This window comes from Polyodon spathula, chromosome 8 (assembly GCF_017654505.1).
Source record: "Polyodon spathula isolate WHYD16114869_AA chromosome 8, ASM1765450v1, whole genome shotgun sequence".
Lineage (NCBI taxonomy): Eukaryota > Metazoa > Chordata > Actinopteri > Acipenseriformes > Polyodontidae > Polyodon > Polyodon spathula.
The window spans coordinates 20,982,538-21,003,805 of record NC_054541.1 but is presented as its reverse complement, the minus strand read 5'-3'; the positions used below and the strand labels follow the sequence as shown (position 1 = coordinate 21,003,805).

The window sequence follows — 21,268 nt, the reverse complement described above, 5'->3', positions numbered from 1 at the left end:
TTAGATTTTGTTCAAGGAAATATGTACTGCAAGATATAAATATTTTGCTTACTATTCTTTTCATTGTCATGACTCATCTCTCTTTCTGCACGCCTTCAGGAAACGGTACACAACACTCCTATTTCAGATTAGGAGGAAAGTCGAAAGCCCCTTAGTAGTCCAATGGAAAGCCTAATTCAAAATAGTATACCAGTATATATTATTTATTTGTTCATTAAAAAAATATACAATTTTAATAACATTTTGGTTAAAATGAATGTTAGGCTACATGCATTAGAAAAGTGTCAGGACCCCGCTGAGTTTACTAGCAATGTGCCTGCTCCAAGTCAATCCATATATATCAAACATCAATGTATATAATTCAAATATCAATCCCATATATACCAAACATCAATGTATATATATCAAATATCAATCCCATATATACCAAACATCGATGTATATACAAAAGGGGACGTGGCTAAGCGATCTGTTCTTTGTTTATGGTTGAGACTAATCTAAGAGTACAAAGTATAAAGTTATCGTGAGTGTTAATTTGTTTTGTCGAATTCGAATTGTACTTTTTTGTTATTAGATGGCTAACATGTACCGGGAGCTGTTGCTTGTAAGGCCAGCACTAACCCGGACAACACTTCACCATTGTACGCGGATAAGTTTTCACAATTTGCACGTAAACCAGTCACTCTGGACTTGTGATCGTGTGTGTTAATACTTGTGTTATTATTTCGGGACTGCAACCTGTTGTTTAGAAACAGTGAAATACACATTGCTGTGTATTGCCTGGGATTATTCTTTGTGGTTGCCAGACCAGGATTATAAAGAATAAAACCTGTTTGGATCGTGAAGTTTGTTCTTTTGTCTTCTGTTTCATAATCGCATCACCACTACACCTTCACACTGCAAGCTGCTTTGCCACAAATACACATTGCTGTGTATTGGCTGGGATTATTGTTTATGGTCACAACGATTTGGATTACAAACGGGAACCAATAAAGAATTGTTTGGACCGTGAATCCTGTTGTCTGTCATCTGTTACGCATTACAACACTTCTACACAAGCGCACTGCAAACCACTTTGCTACAATGTATCAAACATTTTTCTTAAAATACTTTAATGTCACAACAGTCAAGGCTACACAGTTGTATTTTAGTTCATATGGATACAATCAAACATTAACCCTTAGCGGTCCTATATCGGACCAGGTCCGACATTACAATTTACCTTTTCCGGTCTGACATCATCAGAAAGACGTCAAGCACAGGTCTCTAGTTGTTTTTTCTCTGGAAAACGCCAAGAAAACCTTTCAATGCTAGAGGGAGACAGAGGAGCCACAAAAATATCTGAGTAATACACATAGCCCCTGCACCACAGAGGTAGCACAGACACAAACAAAGAAAATAGCTGCTTCTGCATCCAGCGCTCAAAGAATATCACAGACAGTTGCAGAGCTTTTTGAGATGTTATAGTAATAAAATAATGACTTGGATCGCATTATTGAGGAGTTTGGTGTTAAAACGAGTGATCAGGAGATGATTTACCAGTATGCACGACTAATAAGAGGTATGTGGTAAGTACAGTGAACAAGGGGTGGGGCTTGGCTGGAGATGCAGTGCTAAGTTTCCTGTTGATATGCAGTTCATTTTAAACCTGTTTTACTGTGGGGGGGAAAAAAAAAACAACAATGTTTAAACAGCTTGTGTAAAATAAACAGCACGTGTGAAAATAAATTGGACTTGACATGCCTAACATGCGCTGAATAAATGGACCGCTAATAGTTAAAGAAAGTAAATAAACTTTGATTTAATGTGAAACATGCGGTAGTTGATGTATTTCATGTTAACTTTTTAAAAATATTCATCACACCAATTGTTATAAATAACACTAACTATGTAGCTTCTAACATTTGCAAACAAAGACTGCATCAAGCTTTTTAAACAAAAATAAATCCACATATATGCATGTTCAAACCTTGTTCTATTTTATTTCTACTATAATATAAACTGGAATGCCGTTTCCTATCCTTATTGTACAGTACCTTGTCATCATTTTTATGGTATATAGTAGGGGTGGGCACCACTATCTATTTCGATATGATATTGATATTGTTTGATATTGATAATTATTTCCATATCATGGAATAAAAAAAAAAAATTCACGTACGCTTGCAGAGACATACTTTTTATTGCTAATACTGCTAAAAATACAAACACAGTATAATGAAGTTTATTTTTTATTAAGATATAACAAACCCTACACATACCAATCGTTGTTAGTCTCGTAGGCAAACATCACACATAAAGTATTATTTAACCATTTTATTCTATTGATTGGTGTTTTTCTTTTTCTAAGAACCCGATTAACAAGTGTATTTCAAACATTCAATAGCTATAAATCAAGAAAATCCATAACATATACCCTCTCTCATATGCTCTACTCCCCTTTCTTCACCTGTTTCCTCTCACCAGCCAATTATTTACCAGAAACTATATCCTGTTTTCAAAAAGTGCGTGCATCAACTAATTAAAAACAGGACCGTCTTTTTTTAAAGGGATACATGGATTTTTTCCATGCTATTATTTACACTGTTATTAATGCATTTAAAAGGTGAACTTTCTGTATTATAAATGAGATGTACTTTTAAAACATCAAAACACATCTCAAAATAATGCAACATTCATCATACTTAATACTTTTAGAAGTGTCATGAGTCAGTATTTATACGCAGAGAAGAATAAATTACTTCCGGATTGGCTGCGCAGTGAAGTATATCAATATTTCAGTTTTGAGGTGGTAAATTTACAGTATAATCGTAAATCTCAAAACTACTCACTTCTAAATCTTTTGTAGTCATTTTTATATTACTTTAGTATAAATACATGTTAATTTGGATTCATATGTTGTTTTTTTTTCTGACTTTATGTGAACGAAAAGACACAAAAGCTCCCGTTTTCTAATTGGAAATAGTGATATTTCAAAATATCACTGTCCTGGTCACAAAAGCAAAGTTTGTGGGGAATAATAGCCATTTTCTATACTTTTGAGGCATAAGCAATTAGGAAATAACACTTAATACCCAGGAACAAAAATTGTGTTACATAGTGTTATACATGTAAAGTCTCATTTGAAAGCGTTGTGGTGTACGCTCAGGTGTCAACAAAATGTGAAAACTTCTGCAAACCACTGTATATATGTTTAATATTGCATTTGTGTTATATTTTTCTGTGTTTTGGGAGATTTGATATTATCGATATACAATTTTCATATCAATGCCCATCCCTAGTTTAAAGGTCAATGTAACAATACAAAAGATTGGCAATGGTTAGGGTCCAAGGTCCACGTTGTATCTTGGGAGAAGGTTCTGACAATTTACCTAAACCACCCCCCCCAAAAAAACAAAAACAAAAAACAACTGCCATTAGTCTTCAAGTATCCCACAATCCACTGCATAAGAAAGGATTAACTGATCTAAAGAATCACATAGGAAACATGATCATCTGCTTGTAAACATGTGGTCTCCTCAATGTGCTTAAATTGAAAGGTTTTTCAATGTTATTAAAGTTTTAGTTGTGTCCCCTCCTGCTTGCATCTCAGCTGTGCTCTTGTATGCGCTCCCGTGTTTGTTGCACTTTCACAATAAACTTTCCAAATTTAAGAGCGTTACAAGAGATGCAGTCATGAGTACAGTGCACAGGATGTGCGTTATATGTAAAAAATGGATGATGTCTTACGGTAAATAAGCTCTAAAGCAAACTGGACTAAGAATAATTTTTTGGTTTTAATGCAGTTGCTGTAGGACACAGTTGTTGCCATGGACAATTATCTAACGTAATGACAGCAGTTTTTGTTTTTGCATCCTTAATTAAGATTTTAAATTTAGGAAGAAAGGTATTGACTTTTTTCCCAAAATGTTTTTAATGCACTGATAATATTTTCACCTTTTAGTGCTAATCTTTTCAAAATTGCATAAAAGACAGCCCATTTAGAGAGAGACTCAAGAAAGTGGGAAGCTATTTCAAGGGCTTGAGATGCTTTTTTCTTTCATTGCTGCTTTGATACCATGTGGCAAAATGGCTGGTGAAGGAGTGAAAGGCAGACAATTGTAATCCTTTTAGAAAGTGCTCTTTATTTTTATTCCAGGTCTGGTGACTGTTTAAATAATAAATCCCCGGCAATACACAACAATGTGTAAAGCACGGGGATAACAAAACAGGGCACACTCCCGAACAGAAAACAAATACATGGTCGCCAGTCCTAGGGGAGTGCAGACGTGCTTGTGGTGCGTGAACACACGGTATTTCGTGAGGGTTTTGTGCAGTGGTAATCCGGATCGTGCTGACCCTCGGTGACAGCTCCGGATTGGTGAGTTAACTGTCTGGTGGTGCAAAACACAGACAATTACGAGACAGACAATTACTAGACAGACACAAAACACAATACACAACACGTCGCTTTTTCTCTTAATGAGAGCTCCTCTCTCAGTCCTTCTCTCTGCTGAGCTTCTACCCAAACGAAGGAAAAGATCAGCGTTACCCTGGCCCCTATATGTAGTCATGCATGACATCTTGGTAAACGGTTGCAGCTGCCTAATTGTTTGCAGTTGCCCCTCGTTTACCTTTCAGGTCAGCTCAGTCTTAAAAGAGAGCCTCGCTTTTTTCCAGGATGACCGACTTCCCGGTCCCGGAAATGAACTGTCAGGTCAGCCCTTCTAGATACTTCTCCTCCCGTTCTTTAGCGCCCTCATAGGTCGGGAGGGAGATTTATCACCAGAACTCATTATCTTTCTGTCACACACCATCACTGGCATGCTGATGTTGCCATGGGAACCCTGTTCACCTCAAACCAAGAAGGTCTACAGCCAGACTTTCGTGAGGGAAGAAACCAATTATCTGATTTAAAATCTGAGCAGTTTCCACCCTAATGGTTTAATTTGTGAAAGAAATCAAAACCCCTAGAGAGTGATTAGCTATCCAAGGAGTTTGAAAATAAAAATAGTCTCTGGATTTAAGTAAATGCTATATAGTAGTAGTAGTAGTAGTAGCAGTAATAGTTTATTTGGCAGATGCTTTTATCCAGGTGTTACAGGGTTACAATGCAAGCTTAATATTTAAGTACAGTGTAGTTTACAGTAAGTGCAATAGTACAACTAAAATACAATGTGAACTAGGATGCAACAAGTGATATCTACAATGACACATTCATAGTGCAAGGATAGTGCATTAGGTAAGGGTCAGGTAACTGAGTGGAGAATTTGGATCAGACGGCTGCCTCTTCATTGAAGCTGTGTGTTTATTGTTGTGCAACAGCTGAGGATCATGTAGCGTGGTGCTGAGGTCAGGCAAGTCCAGTCTAAACAGGTGGGGCTTGATATTGTACCCTATTGACTAAACCAAATGGTGTTTCTTAGTTCTTGTTTGTACCGTTTGTGACATAACTTATTGTATAGGTTGATTAAGGTTCTTTGACAAAATACTCTCAAGAATAAAGTACAATATGCAGGATTCATCTAATTAGCAATATGTGTTTTTATATGACTGTGGCAAAGTGGTTGATTGTGTACAGGTGCAGGAGTGATGCAGTGTGCAATAAACAAACAAGGAGAGTTATAATCCGGTTGAAAAGGTATTTTATTGTATCCAAGTCTGGTGACCAAATAAGACCCCAGTACAACGGTGTGTATTGCACGGCGTAAATAACAACGGGTTGCAGTCCCAAATAATAAACACAAATATCCACCCCACAATAATACTAGCACAGTTGCACAAGTTCTGGAGTCCATGGAGTGCAGTAGTGCTCGTGGTGGGTGATACAGTTTATTTAGTGACAATCATACAGTGCTGGCCCTTGGCAGCAGCTCCGGAATCGTGTTTAGCTGTCTAGTAATACACAACAAGACAATTACAGACAAACAAAACACGTAGAACATCTCTTTATTATTTCTCACAGGGTCTCTCACACAGTCCTTACGGTTCAATAGTTTTTAAACCAAGCGAAGAAATAGATTATGCTGTCACGCATGACCCCTTGGTAAACGAGTGCAACCGCCTCTCTAATCTGCGGCTGCCACGTCGTTTCCTTTCCGGGTCAATATGTTCTTGCAACGGAGTCTCGCCTTCTTCCAGACTGACCGACTTCTCAACCCGGGGAAAGAACTGTCAGACCAGCCCATCCAAAGATGTTCTCAGTGTTCTCTGTTCTCAATGGTTAGCACATTCACAGGTCAGGAGGGAGATTTACCACCAAGAGTCATTGTATTTTTGTCACAATGACATAAGCACTGTTTGTGATTTTCGTGGTTAAAAAAAAGGAGGGGGGTACTTTTTTTTCTGTACCTGGTTTGTGTCCTGGTTTCTGTCCTGGTTTGTTTTTAATGGTGTAAGGTCCACGTTTTTGAAAAAATTGAAAATTTCAGATTTTATTTCCTCTTTAGTAGAGACCATTTTCTTGCCTCAAGAGTCACTTCTTGTGTTCCAGATAATATAAGCCCATCTGAGCACTTATCCATGGAAACCATGTCATATCAGGTAGGGTCCTATTACTGTCCCAGGAATACGGAGGTCATGTAAGTTGCTATATCAGTGATACAGACCACACACTTTTTCACATATCCATTTTACATTTACAGACCATTAATTCGGAGAAGCCAGTCACATTAGATTAGGTTCCCCCCAGAATGCTTTGTTTTTATACTCAAAACCAAACCATTTCTAGTTAGTTACACCTGTGAATGTTACCCTACTGAATTTAATAAATAAGAATACTTGCATTCAGATAGTGCTGGGACAAATATCCTAATATTCAAATGAATATTTTTTGACATGTATTCGGATACAAAAATCAGATGTTCATATTCGCTACAAGTGACAAAAATACCTTATTTACCGTCTCACCGCGACCGTTTCAAAAAATTTCAAATGAGAAAGAGCTCTGTGATGTGAGATTAATATAAAAAAAAATAATAATTAAAAAAACTGGATCAACACAGCAGCTCTGAGCTTCTATTAAAAAGTTTTAGACAGCAAAAAAGTAAACAGACCAGATTATGTATGCGCACACATAGTGATCTCTATAGAAAGCCATCTGGGACAAAAATGTGTTGTGCTGCTTTAGAATGAGCCAAAATCTCATGGGACAGAAAAAAGGCAAGCACGTCATTCTGAAATGCCTTGCTTAAACAGTGCCCAACTTGCTGTAAATGTTGTGTAGTGATTTTTATATAGTCTATATATTGTTAATATTTTGTTGCCAAAACGGTGAGTTTGTTTCCCCTTCACTTTACAGTGCCATTTCCACATTTGCTTCATTTGAAGTGTTTAAGTTAGTTAAATTTCAGTTTTTGTTTGCTTGTTCAGCTACAAAAAGGCATAAGTAAACCTGTTATTTTATGAAAACGTGTTGATGGCCACTGTTTACTGTGAAGAAACGGCAACAGCAAGGATTAAAAAAAAAAGTAAAAAAGAAAAGTAAAAAATACATTAAATGCGGTGTCAACTTTATGTACAATTTATTTTGTGAATTAACAAAACAACGTTTAGCTTGAACTGCTGTTTGGCATCCTTTGTTTTGTAGTTATTTCATTGGGCTAAAATAAGTCCTACACAACGTATTCTTTACTCCTGGGATGTTTTTCTATTTTAACATGTTACATATTGTAAGGTCTTGCTGTAAAATAAGGCACACACAGGAGCTATATAATGGCTTTTATTACCTTTTGAAAAACGAACGAATATTTAAATTACCCGAACATGAAAATCCTTGTTCGTCCCAGCACTAATTATAGACAGTGTTCTTAATCTGAAAATGCATAAAACACAAACCTATATTTAACAAGTTTTAAATGGTTAAGTCTTGAAAATGCTAACTGTAAAAGCTGCTAAATGTTCTAGATTTCATGTAAGGAAGAAATAAAACAGAAACTCCACAGACCATAAAAAATAGTAACTCATTACAAAGACCAAAGCCACTCCTGCTTGCGATAAGATTTCCAGAGACAACATTTCCTCCTGGTTTGCCTCCTGAAAAACCAATCAGTCAATTAGCACTATTATGGGAAACAAAAGTGGAGAAATGGCCATATTCTATTGGATTTAACCCTCAACAAATACAGAAAGAAGTACTGTACTGAAAAGGGGAATGCCTGTAAAATGCTTTTACATTTGGTTAATGATTGTACTTTTGTGTACGAAGTAAATAGTCCTTAGTCTTTTGAATTTGGTTGTTCTGAAAGAATGGGGGAAATTAACATTTTTTTGGTAAGCTAGGGGCAGCATATTTCTTGTAAAAGCTTAAATTATAATAATAATAATATATACTGATAATTGTAATGCAGGCAGGCCTTTACCCTGAAACCCAGCTTAACATTCAATCCTATTTTATTTCTGTAAATTAAAATCCTATTTTATCTGTCTTCTCTTCTGTCTTCTCTTGTAAATGAGACCTTTGTGGTGTGTGTGTGTGTGTGTGTGTGTGTGTATATATATATATATATATATATATATATATATATATATATATATATATATATATATATATATATATATATCCTGGCTAACAAGGTTTTAGTTGTATGGCATTGGTAATTATGTATATAAGATACACTAGTCTTCATCATAGAAAAACACAGGTTTGTGCCAGTGTATTTTATGTTGGGGGACATTGAAAATGATCAACATTTTCCGAACGCATACAAAGTATACACGGGGAGGAGCGTGGGGAGGGGTCGAAGGCTAATGTATGCCTGTCACAGAGACGGCCGAAGTGGGCGGCGTCAGAACCAGGAAAAGGAATGAATGACAGAGAGGTGTGGTTTGGTGGAGCTGAGCGAATGTTTCGCTCAGCATTTAATAAACAGAACAGAAAATAAAAAGGTTGTACAAACAAACACAAACACAGGACACGGCACACGTCGCCAAAACAAAGACAAACAAAACGGACTAGACAGACAAACACTGTGAGCAGATACGTTGTTATTAATATTATTATTATTATACTTATTATTTCCTCCATCTCCAATCCCGTTCTCCACTCACCGAACGCGCAACCGCGAGTATGTGAAAACGTGCATCTATATATACTGTTGTGCTGGGATTCAATTACTAATTAATTATTCACTTGAATCCCATCACATGAATTAATAAAGTGCAATTCCCCATGCTCACATATTATTACATTTTACTTGCACGTGAAGTTCTGTGCAATCCTCGTGCCTAAATACACATATACATTTTAAACACTCGTGTTACACAGACCCGTTTATATCCCGTGTACCAATGTCTATACACCAACATTTAAACACACCACACGCAACACATAACAGATAATATACAGAGGGGCGGGCACTTTGTCACAATGCCTTATGATCAAAAAAAAAAATGGTGACATTTCTGTAGCATGAAATATTCACATGCCTTCCTGCAAAGGTACAATAGCCACAGAAATGTCTTATTTGTAACAATTCATAATATTTGCTTTTGGTTGAGAAGAAGGATCCTGTTATATTAGCACATGCTTCCTTTCCAGCGCACAAGGTTTTTGAAGGCAATAGAGCATCAACAAGCTCCAGTTAACTTTTCTTGTGCCTGTCTTGGGCCTAACATTAGTGATGAAATGTGTTTATCAGTAACAGTGTATGTCATGGGCAACAATTTGAATGGCAACTGGTACAAAAAGACAGCAACACTTATTATTTAATAGCAAAACAATTAATTGCTTAACAGTGGATTTTTAATTTTTATTTGTTACTGTATCCTCTCAGTATGCAAATATGTGCACAATTCATACAATACATGCAATAATAATATGTCTAAAATCTATCCAACAGCTCAAAAAAGGTTCTATAAATTAAATTAAAAAAAAAAAAAATAACCATAAATTCAGCTCGATTGAAAATTTCTGCCTGTCACACGATTAAACTCAGTTTCATTGCGAAATTGGACTGGAAAACTGAAGTACGCTGTACGCTTGTTGTAATTGAAGATCATTTTGGGAAACACCTGCACTGTACCAACCACTTTTGTACTTGCTGTGTATGTTTATAATCTATAAATACATAGGGAGTAAAAAAATATTTGTGACTGAGGACTATAAAAAATGTTAAGGCTGTACCTACCGTAATATATTACTGCTCAAAGACCTTTGATACCATGGCACAGCAAACTTTTAAGCCGTTACTTGCACAAATTACATTTCAAACTGACCTGGTTTTAGTTTGTGTTTTACATTTTATATATTTTTGTACTTTTACATCCTCCCCATATAACTGTAGATGGTGTTACACCTCTAAAAGTTGTAATAGGATTGCAGATGAGTGTATATTGTGATTGTATGATGGACTATGTTAGTGGTGAGTAACATTTTTACTATCACAACTGATGTATTATTTTTACATCTTTTGTACATGAGAAAACAGCCAAACAGCTGTTTTCTTGTGTGACCAAACAGTCTTAACTTGAATGAAAATTGGTAAAGGGAGGTGCATACATTGCTCATAGACTGGTATTGCAGTACAGATTTTGATGGCAATCCTTGACGTGCAATGCTTTTCGTGACACCAAATTCTCAAACATAAATTGGTAAAAAGAGAAACAAACAATGTTTCTTATTGACTGTTTCCCATGTAGAGTAAAAGAGAAAAGGCAATAAACATTGTACACAGACCTTCTATTTGTGCAGTTATACCAAGTCTTGGCTTACACATTTTTAATTATCCCCCCCCCCCCCCCCCCCCCCCCCCCCCCCCCCCCCCCCCAGCGTTCTCTCCTGGAGCAGAAGCAGCGGCGGAAGCGACAGGAGCCCCTAATGGTGCAGCCCAACCCTGAGGCCAAGCCGCGGCGCTCCAAGCCCAGGAAGAGTGAGGAGCAGGCCCCGCTGGTGGAGTCCCAGCTCAGCATCACCAGCGATGTCATCCTAGACGGTGAGAGCACTTGTACAAACCTTGGGTTAATATCCTTTCTTCTCTATGAATGAATAAATCATATGCAGGGTGTCTCTTATTGTTAGAGTTCTGGCTACTCAAAGTATTAACTTATTATAACTCTATTAAAGCTAAGTTTGCAGTCAGGAACTGAACATAAAAACGTGATGATAGAATCGTGAATAATGATATAACAAAGATACATCCAGTGCTTCAGTGAACTGCAGCAAGTATGTTGTAGTAAGTACTGTAGACATTAAGTATGTAATTAAAGGGATAAAGAGCACTCTGGCCTACTATTGCAGAGCAAGAGTGATTCAATCATGTTTACTATCCTAAACCACAGATATTGCCCAGACCCAAGTGTTCATTATTACTGTTCAATTAATTGAAAACACAGATCTGTAAAATACCTGTTTGCTTTGCTCTTAACTGAAGACACTATGGAGTTGAGTTGCAGTTACAATTAAATTGACCGTCATTTTGTAATGTAAGTCATGTTTTATGATTCAGCATTTGTATGATTCTTCTAGGTTTACCTGGCTGTTGTCACATTCTTGATCCTGTCCTCATTCCAATTTTCGATAACACAGAGTTGAGGCAAAGAAGTGTAGCCAAAGCACAAACAGAGCACAAAGAAGAAAATAGAACAGATAACTGTGCTTATGGAGGGAAGCCAACAAAAGAGGACAGTTTTCTAGATTTAGATCTGCTGAAAGAGGAGTCGTCAGGGGAGCGAGAGGAAGGTAGAAAGGCGGTAAACTGTTGATCACAGAACTGAAGTGTTATTCCAGAAGAATGCAAAATTGTGGTGCGGTGTTGCTTTAGTGTGTAAACCCTATTTTTAATTAACTGATAGAAACCTGATTTAGAGCCTCTGGTAGCAGCATCACAAAGGGAAAAAAAAAACTATCAGGAAGTGAACGTTTCCCTCCCCTATCCACTGATATATGTTTCAAGCCTGTACTGCAAAGTATGGTGGCCCTGTAGGTCATCAAAACAAAGTGTTTTTTTTTTTTTTTTTTTTTTATCTCCCACTTCAGTATGATCGTGTTAACACGGAACCAGTCCTTAACCCTTTGCTGATGGCTCATTGTAATTTCAGACAAATTCGTCTGATGCGTAGTTGCTCACAGGACTGTGACAAGTATGTTATTTTTTTTCAAATTAGCATAAAAAACATTTGTCTGACAATCAAAGAAACAACAGTTAGTCCAGTTTGCTGATATTTTTATTTCATTTTGTAGCAACATTGTTTCTTTTTTGTTTGTTTGTTTTTTCTGCTGAGCAGTTCAGCGACCACGATGCGTTCTACAAGTACAAAGAATTACCTAACAGCATATTAAATCACCCAAAATGTTGTTAAACAAACAAACCATTTGCTATAGTGAAATATATGTGTGGCAAACCAATCAAAAAGTATTTCATTAAAGCCCCTAACCAATAGTGTTGAGTTTTTGGATGCAGTGTAGCATTTCAGAGTCTATGGTTTCCGTGTTTACTCGAGAATGCCTAGACCACGGCATCAAAGCGCAAGTCTTTACCAGAGGGGTTTCTAAATCGTTGTGCAAGACCCAGAACGCTTACTGATCTAAAAGAAATATGGTAGAAGACATTTTTCTAGAAGATGATGGAATGAATGCCAGAAAGAGAAGAATATCCCTTGGATTACGAACTTCTTCACACTGATAAGAAGATTCTGAAGTAGATGAGCTTGTGAACGTTCCAGTTTTGCTTGTTTAGTTTTCAATAGATGTTAGTTATGTGAAACAAGCCCTGGTTATAAATATACTAATGTGTATAAGGATAGTACATTGTCCAATTGTTTAGTGTTGGCTAATGTGTTACGCTTACAGTGTTGCATCAGACTTTGCTGTTGTGAGTGTTTCCCTATTTATTTATTTATTTATTTTACATAGGTTCCTTTTTCATTTTGCCATTTATGAATTTGGTCCAATGTAGTATATTACTTGTATATCTATTAATTATTCATTTTTTGTTTGCTTTTGCTCATACATATGCTAACATATGTATGTACATAAGTATACAGATGATATTTGTTATAAATTAAAAATATTTAAGTAATTAAAAAAAAAGTGTGCATGTTTTTTCTACTTTTGTTTCTAGTTGGGTAAATTAAGAGTGTACTTAATGTCAGAGTGTAATTCTTGGTATGTCCAGGTTCTACAGACACTCAGCTTTTCAAAAAGATATCACACACTGCTTTAAATTGATATATACATTAACTCGCATAATAATCAAAAACCTTGCCAGTCACTTCTCAAAAAAGTAAAAATGCGCACCTGTCAAACAATTTTGCATAAAATCAAGACCATTATTACTAGACCAAAAATATATATTTCATATTCTAGTTCCTGCGGTGTGTTTTCTACCGCTGCTAACTTTAAATATTTTAAGTAGGAGATCAGTAAGTTTGCTTATGAAGACATTGCTAAAGAAAAATTAATTTTCAAGTGAATTTAACTTCTGTGTCACATTGAAACTAGGTCAGTGTGGGTGTACTTGATCATAGAATGAAATCATTATGTATTTAGTAATCTGCAGAGCAACAGCTTTTTAGAAATATATAATACTGTGTACTTTAAGTAGATATTTGGTTAAGTTAAGTCAGTCGGCCCTCAAAATTGGTCGAATTCTCACAGTCTGCAAAGGGTTAAAGATATCTTCAGTATTATCTCCTCAACGCAAAATGTGCCACAAGTCATACTTTAATTCATGCTGCACACTGCCTGATTCTTGAGAACCGTGATGGGTTGGACAATATTGACATTTCCAGTTGTTATCATCATGATCTCCATTATCGTAAATCATGTGTTCTGCTTTTATTTATTGCGGCTGTGACAGGGTAAAGGATAATACTGGTGAAGTGCGGCCTTTCACTAAGATGGAACAACCTTAAGTCTATGGTCGGGTTGCGGCCACCATCTTGCTGAAGATAAACCACACATGTGCTTCAGTACTCTACTTACAGAATACAACCCTTTTCTGATACTCCTGTTACCTAGTAACCTGGGTTAGGAGTTAGGGAGTGTGTGGGATACATGGTTGGTTAGCCTGGGGATGTGAGGAGTAGTGACAGTTCCAGCTCTCTTCCATGTGTAATCGCAGTTTTGTACTCTAATTGTTTAGTTGGTTATCAAATACAGTATCCCAATGAATATCTTATTGGAGAAACACAGACCCGGATGGATGAGAGCCAGGGGACTATTGATGCTGCTGGAACTAACTGCCTCACAGAAACCCTGGATTAATGCATTGGGGCTTTACAGGATCGTCCTGAACCTGGTGATTTCTGACTTTTTTATTTTTTCTGGATTATTACTTCGTGGAAGTTTTATTGTAACTCTTAACAGTGTATACACAAAACACTGTTGAACTTGAACTTTATCAGACTTGTAGCAGAAGCAGAACCGTAAGAGGGAGACCCAGAGACAGCAACAACTGGCTCAGTTCTTCGGCAGCCTGAGAAAATGTCGTCATCTCGGAACCCAGAAGCCACCGTTGGCCGTATTCTTGCTGTTCAGCCCAAGCTCATAAAAATGACTGCAGAAGATGACCCTGAAGTGTATTTGTTGACTTTCGAACTGGTAGCAGAAGCCACCCAGTTGTCAAAAGAACACTGGGTTCTTAAGCTGGCCTTGTGTCTGGCAGCACAGACTTTATGCCAACTTTGTCGGTGTTGGCTAAAGATGCAGAACAAGACTGTTGAAGAAATTAGAGACTGTTTGGCAAGTGAGCAGCTGCTTCAGGTCCTTCCCCTGAATGTCACCACCTGGACCAGGCGCAACTAACACCGGACCCTGGAAGAAGCGATATGTCTTGTTGAGGCATACCAGGATGCTGAAGTAGCAGCCAGCCCCTCTCCCACAGCCCCTCGAATCCGAGCTGCAGACCCAACCGAGCAGCTCGCCCCCGGTGGGTAAAAGAACTCCCCCACCTGCCAGTAGAAAGCCCCAATGTGCCTCCACCTGTAAGTTTCTATAAATGTCATGAACTGGGTCACATCCGTGCTGAATGCCCTCAGATGGAATGCGATGTGGTAATGAACATAATCGGGAGAACCTGTATCTTGTTTCTGTACAGATTGAGTCTAGGAGTAGCCATGCTTTAGTGGACTCTGGATGTGGGCAACCTATCGTTTGAACCTCACTCTCGGGGAGTGGGGGTGGGTTGCGAGGTGTGGTTTGTTAGCCACAGTGGTTAGTGGCAATCTCCTGTATCCATGGAGATGCCCAAACGCATCCTACCATTAAAGTTAGGCTCCACGTCCAGGATCAAAGCACACACATAATCGCAACGGTTGCAAAAAAAATGCCATGTCCTATGATTGTTTTTCGGCTTCATTCAGCTCCTATCAGTCTCACTCGGCCATTGAAAGGTTTTCTTGACTTTTTCTGGAGAAAAAACGACTAGAGACCTGTGCTTGATGTCTTTTTGATGATGTCAGACAGGGTCCGACATCGGACTGGAAAGGGAAAATTGTAATGTCAGACCTGGTCCAACATAGGACCACAAAAGGTTAATCCTTCTTTATGCCCTAGGAAAAGTATAAGCACGTAGAGCGGAAAAAGCTGAGGGAAACCAAATTTAATTCGGGGAGAGGATAGACTCAAATACTGGCCAACTGGGGAAAAAGGAAGGGGAAGGGTATTCAATGTAAACTACAGGAAGAGATGAACAACAGCAGGGGAAGTACCTATGATCCCAATTTTTGGGATCAAGAGATTGATTTGGCCTGCGAACAGAGCAACGATGACACCTTCCAGTTTGCAAGAGAACAGGTCAGGTCAATTGATAGGAAAATCGTACATAATTTTACCCTAATAGCTTATCCGTGTTTTATGGAGAATGACTGGCTAGTATATAGACTGTCCCAGGTAGCTGGGACTGGTAATATAATATCGCGGTTTGGTTCTAAAGCCTTTCCGTGCTGAGGTGATGAGATTGGTATATGATATTCCAATCTCGGGTCTCCTCAGAAGAGAAAAGTCTGAGGACAGCATACTAGCAAGATTTTACTGGCCAGGCATTTACTGCAATATTAGGGATTAAGCAGCAGGTTGTTCAGCTTGCCAATTGACAGCTTAAAAAAAAAAATTGGCCTGCCCCATTGGTTTCATTGCCACTCACTAGGTTGTACCAATTTAAAACCATGCCATTTGGTTCACATAGAGCACAGACAACCTTTCAGAAGTTGATGGACAAAGTATTACAGCTTCATTGAGGGTATGTTGCTGCGTACATAGATGATGCAATTGTGTGTATTTTTTCATGACCAGTGGGGGTTGGCTTAAATTCAGCTTGTCTTTTGTCGGACAACCAATTTGAGAAATACAGCTGATCTTCATTGATCTACTGAGGTATTTGGAGATTTTGCAATTTTGTACTTTGCCATATTCCAACTCCTATCCATTACTTTGCATGAAAACGAGTACAGTACAGTAATCTTAATAGTTCCAGTTAGATTATTTTAACCAGCAGGAATGTTTAGTTTAGTATGTAAAAGTCTAGGAGATCCAGAAGAGCTAAAGATCGTCAAGGTGCACTGTAGAAAAATGAGCATGTATAGGGTTTCAAATAATTATATATCTTATTTAGATGCCTTAACAGATCAAAGAACATTTAATAGGATGTATTATTATTATTATTATTATTATTATATTATTATTATTATTATTATTATTATTCAAGGTAAGACTTGAAGCTTGGGTTTATAATAGCTGCTAGAGCTAAAATTGATGAAACAGCGGGGGGGGGGGGAGTAATGTTGTATTAGAAAACCCATCTGGAAAATATCTGTGTTGTTTTTATGGTAATTTTCTCTGGTGTTTTTAAACAAGTTTTTTGGTTAACTAATGTAAAATAAATGAATGTCATTGAGGACCACACAGATGAATATCAACTGGGGAGGAGCACCATGCCTAATAAAGGGTTTGAACGCCAATGTAAGTGGAACGTAACTGGTTTTCTTACTGCTCTCCCCTGTTCACCCCACAGTGCTGGAAGAGGTCATGAGCTGTCCAGCAAAGACAGAAATCATAGCAGAAACTCCCAGGCCACCAATACCGATGAAACCAAGAAAGGCATTTCAGGGCAGAGGGGAGTGCGAGGAAATTGTGGATTACAAGGTGGAGCAGCCAGGTCTGAAAGAGCAGAGAGCAGGGAAAAAGGGAAAATCAAAAGTACTTAGATCGCAAGGTATCTTATTGGTACGACACTGTGCTGTACTGTGTGTGCCCTCCTTCAAAAATATTAATAAGATAACTGAAAACCAAGAGTATTTTATAGGAAAACTTTTCAAAAGGAAATATAATTTTTTTTTTTTTTTGTGTGCAGGTATCGATGGCCCGGCTGCATTTTTGACTGCAGAAGTTCCGGATCTTGGCACCAAAGTTGAGATCCTGTCTGTGAGCCAGTCTACACCCAGCGAGGATGGTGACAGAGATGGTGACAGAGAGACCCTCCTCAAACCCTCATCCAAACCAGATATACAAGACATCATGCAGAAGAGAGGTAAGCAACCGGTTCAAGCACTGAGTTCCCTTTCAAGTAGTGAATATTAACCATTACAAAATGGGTGTTTCCCTTTGACACCCGAACTGAAAACTCTAATAAAAATTCTCGCTAGAGCAGGGTGGCGCTGCTGAGGCTCCACCCCACAACCACAAAACAGCAGCGTGCCCTGCAAGCATTATTATTTTCTTTTTTCAGCCGAGCTGATTACTCCTGAGACAGAGGACAGGCTTTTTCTATTATTGTGCACGAATTTAGAATTAGCCAGTAGGCTGATTCGAAGGTGGACATCCCTGTTGATTCACCACATACAGTATTTGAGAGGGCAGTAGACCTCAAGAGTAGACACACTGCCTCCTGTGGTTCTCCATAAAGGGGAACCTCTGGGGATAGACGCACTGGCACACCTGTGGCCAATATGTCTGCTGTACACATTTCCATCGCTTGCGCTGCTCCCATTGTGTCTGGAGAAGATCAGACAGGACCGGGCCAGGGTGCTCCTAATAGTCCCTTACTGGCCCAGGAGAGTGGTTCTTCTCCCTGATGCAGCTGCTGGAGGCTTTTCATCCCCCTCCTTTCCAATCTGACAAGGAGCGCCAGCTCCATGTGCTTGGCCCAGGGCGGGTCGTTTACATACAATTTGGAGAGGACTAAAAGCTGGAGGCAGTCGGAGCAGCTCTTTGTTTGCTTCGGGGCTAAGTCCCAAGGACAGGAGCTTCCCAGTCCACTCTCATGTCACAACATTAGAGGCAAGTCCATTTCAATGTTATGTTGGAACATTACTGTCACACAAGTGGTTACTAGCTTGTAAATTGGATGGTATGCCATATCCTTGCGACAGCTTGAGTATACTCACCTATTTTGTAACTGTTAATATTCCATACTTGAAAGGGTATGTTGGGTTATTATCATAACCCTGGTTCCCTGAAATAGGAATATTAACCATTAACTTCAGGCTTTCTGCATTCATGTTCGTAATCTTGAAGAAAATGACAACGATTGCAGGGGTCGCTGCTGTTTGTGGTTGCAGGGACCTCAGCAGCGCCACCCTGCTCTAGCGCGAATCTTTGGTATAGAGTTTTTCAGTTCAGGTGTCTTTAAAGGGAAACACCCATTTTGTAATAGTTAATATTCCTATTTCAGGGAACCAGGGTTATGATAATAACCCAGTGTTTGGCCTCTCCCTAGCTCCACGTGCCTTCTATAAGTGCATGGAAGCTATATTGGCCCCATTGAGACTCACAGGTATCAGAGTACTAAATTATGCATCCCAGACAGAGGCCCATACGGTACTGTCACTGGCCACCTTCAATGGCTGCGCCTTACAGTGAATCATGCAAAGAGCCAGGTCACGCCTTCCCAGACAGCCTCCTATCTAGGAGTGTGTTTGGACACCAGGGCCATGCTGGCCACTCTGTCTTACCACTGTCTAAAGGAACTCTCTAGGTGGAAGCAGCCAGCCCGTCTGTGCCTTGGCATAGTTCTGGGCAGTGTCACCAGCCTGGGGTGCTGTGTGGAATGGCCAAGGTGTGCAAGATGTGTAGAACCTTCCTTGGCACATTTTCACATTTATATCTGCAGGCAGTTTACCGGGTCCCCAGCAGCTCAGAGTGGAAGCTTCACCTGAGGTGGTAAGCCTCCTAGAAGGGGTTCAGGAGAGCAGAGATAGACCTCTTTGCCTCCCAGGAATCAATCCACTGTCCCCTTGGCAATAGATGCCTTGGCACACCAGTGGCCGAGACAACTGTTATATGCCTTCTCACCGCTTGCCAGGCAGGACCTGCTCCTATTAGCCCCATTTTGGTACAAGACACTCAACTCTAATGCAGCTCGTGAGAGGCCAGACATGGAGACTGCCGATGCGCTGCGACATCCTCAGTCAGGCACAGGGGACCTTATGGCATCTCAACCCATTGAGCCTGCAGCTCTGGGTCTGGCCCCTGAACGGCTGCATTTGAGCCATCTGGGTTTGTCCAACAGGGTTGTTGACGCCCAACAAAATGCCAGCATCTACGCGTTCCCAGTACGGGTACAAGTGATCCTTCTTTCCGACATGATGTCTGCCTTGTGGGTTTGACCCCACGACTTGTCCCATGGCAGTAATACTCCAGTTTCTGCAGGACCTATTTGACAAAGGGAAATTCTCCTCCACAGTAAAGGTCTATCTGGGAGCTATTTCAGCTTACCATGTTAAGATTGACTCGGTTTCCCCAGGAGCTGACTTCCTGGCTGGGTAATTTTTGAAAGGGTCTTGGCGACAAAAAGGGGCAAGGACATTATTTATTTACTGTACCCACACTACACAAATAATAATGTATATAACAGTAATATACAGTACCTGAAACTGTGTTTCTCCATGACGTGATTGAAAATTTGTGACAGAAGCTTTCGGATGTATATGTGCTAGATGGAGATGTTAGCATTGATGAGAGGTTGAAAGGTGTCTGATTTGAAATCTGTCACACAAAAAAAAAAATTCCTGCACAATTATTAGAATGTTATTATAATGCTGTGTGGCAGGAAATGTTGCGGTGACGTCAGACCAGAAGAAGGAAGCACACACAGGTCAGGTAACTGCAGTTTACAAAAAAGACCCAGCATGCGCTGTTTATTAAATAACAAAAATAAATAAAATATTTAAACAAAAATAAATTTGCTCACAGAGCACAAATGAAACAGATAAACAAAAACAAATCATGAACACAAAACACTCAAGGTCCAGCTGGGCAGTAGCCTTCACAGTTCCTTTAAGTTTCACTTTCGTTTTAAATTAATCTCTCCTCTCATGCTCTCTCGCTGTCCTCCGTACAGCCACATGGAGAGCAGAGAGCTGCAGGTATGTATACAAGTGACCATCTCCCGATTAGCAACAAATTAATCACTTAATTAATTCGGGAGATGGCCACCTTCTGCACGAGTTTTTAATGTGGATGGGGCTTCCCATCCACACTGCAAAACAATACAAAACAAAATAAAACACACGCTGGTTCGCCGTCATCTATATACAAAATACACAAATATAAAACCATAAACAAAACACACGGCGGTTCGTCGTTATAAATGTACATAAATACACACAATAAACAAATACAAAATAACACAGGGGCGGAGGGGGAGACCCCGTTCTAAAAATAAACAAACAATACGATCAAACAGCAGGGCTTTCCTACCACCCTGCTACGTATCCCCCTCCTTGTGTGAAGCACAATTGGCCCCAACGACCACCTCTCAATATCCCGGAAGAGGGGTCTGGAGTAATCCATAGGGGTGGCCATGGTGGGAGGTCCTCCTCCCCCCATGTCTTCCTGGCTGGTAGCTCCCTCTTCTGGGGCTGCAGCCAAACTGTAGCAGGGGGATCTGGTCTCCTGACCTCCCTCCTTTCTTCATGGCTGACAGCTCCCCTTTGTGGGGCTCCGGCCACCGTACTTCCTGCAGCTGGGGGAGCTGGTCTTCTGTCCTCCTCCCCTTCTTTGTAGCCGGCAGCCCCTTTTTCTGAGGTGCCAGCCCCGGTGCTTCCTGCGGTCCAGCAGGACAGGAGCGGCCCCAGGCGGCGCAAGCTAGGCAGCAGCCCCAGGCGAATCAGAGCCAGCAGCGGCCCCAGGCAAAGCAGAGCCGGCAGTGGCCCCAGGCGAAGCAGAGCCGGCAGCGACCCCAGGCAACCCCAGGCAAAGCAGGACCAGCAAAACCTAGGAGAAGCAAAGGAAAGACGGGCAACCCCAGGCGAAGCGGGACCCTCGGCAACCCCAGGCGAAGCGGGACCCTCGGCAACCCCAGGCGAAGCGAGACCCTCGGCAACCCTAGGGGATAAAAGAGAGACACAAGCT

The 21,268-nt window shown here is 39.8% G+C and overlaps 1 protein-coding gene across 3 annotated transcripts in view; it reads left to right on the top strand.

Moving 5' to 3' along the window:
- LOC121319586 (tubby-related protein 3-like) overlaps positions 1-21,268 on the top strand; it is an 89,034-nt gene that overhangs the window by 47,454 nt on the left and 20,312 nt on the right. For all 3 annotated transcript variants that reach the window (XM_041257174.1, XM_041257172.1, XM_041257173.1), the window contains 2 exons: positions 10,748-10,910; positions 17,268-17,444. In XM_041257174.1, coding sequence (XP_041113108.1) covers positions 10,748-10,910; positions 17,268-17,444 — 340 coding nt within the window. The remainder of the gene's footprint in view (positions 1-10,747; positions 10,911-17,267; positions 17,445-21,268) is intronic.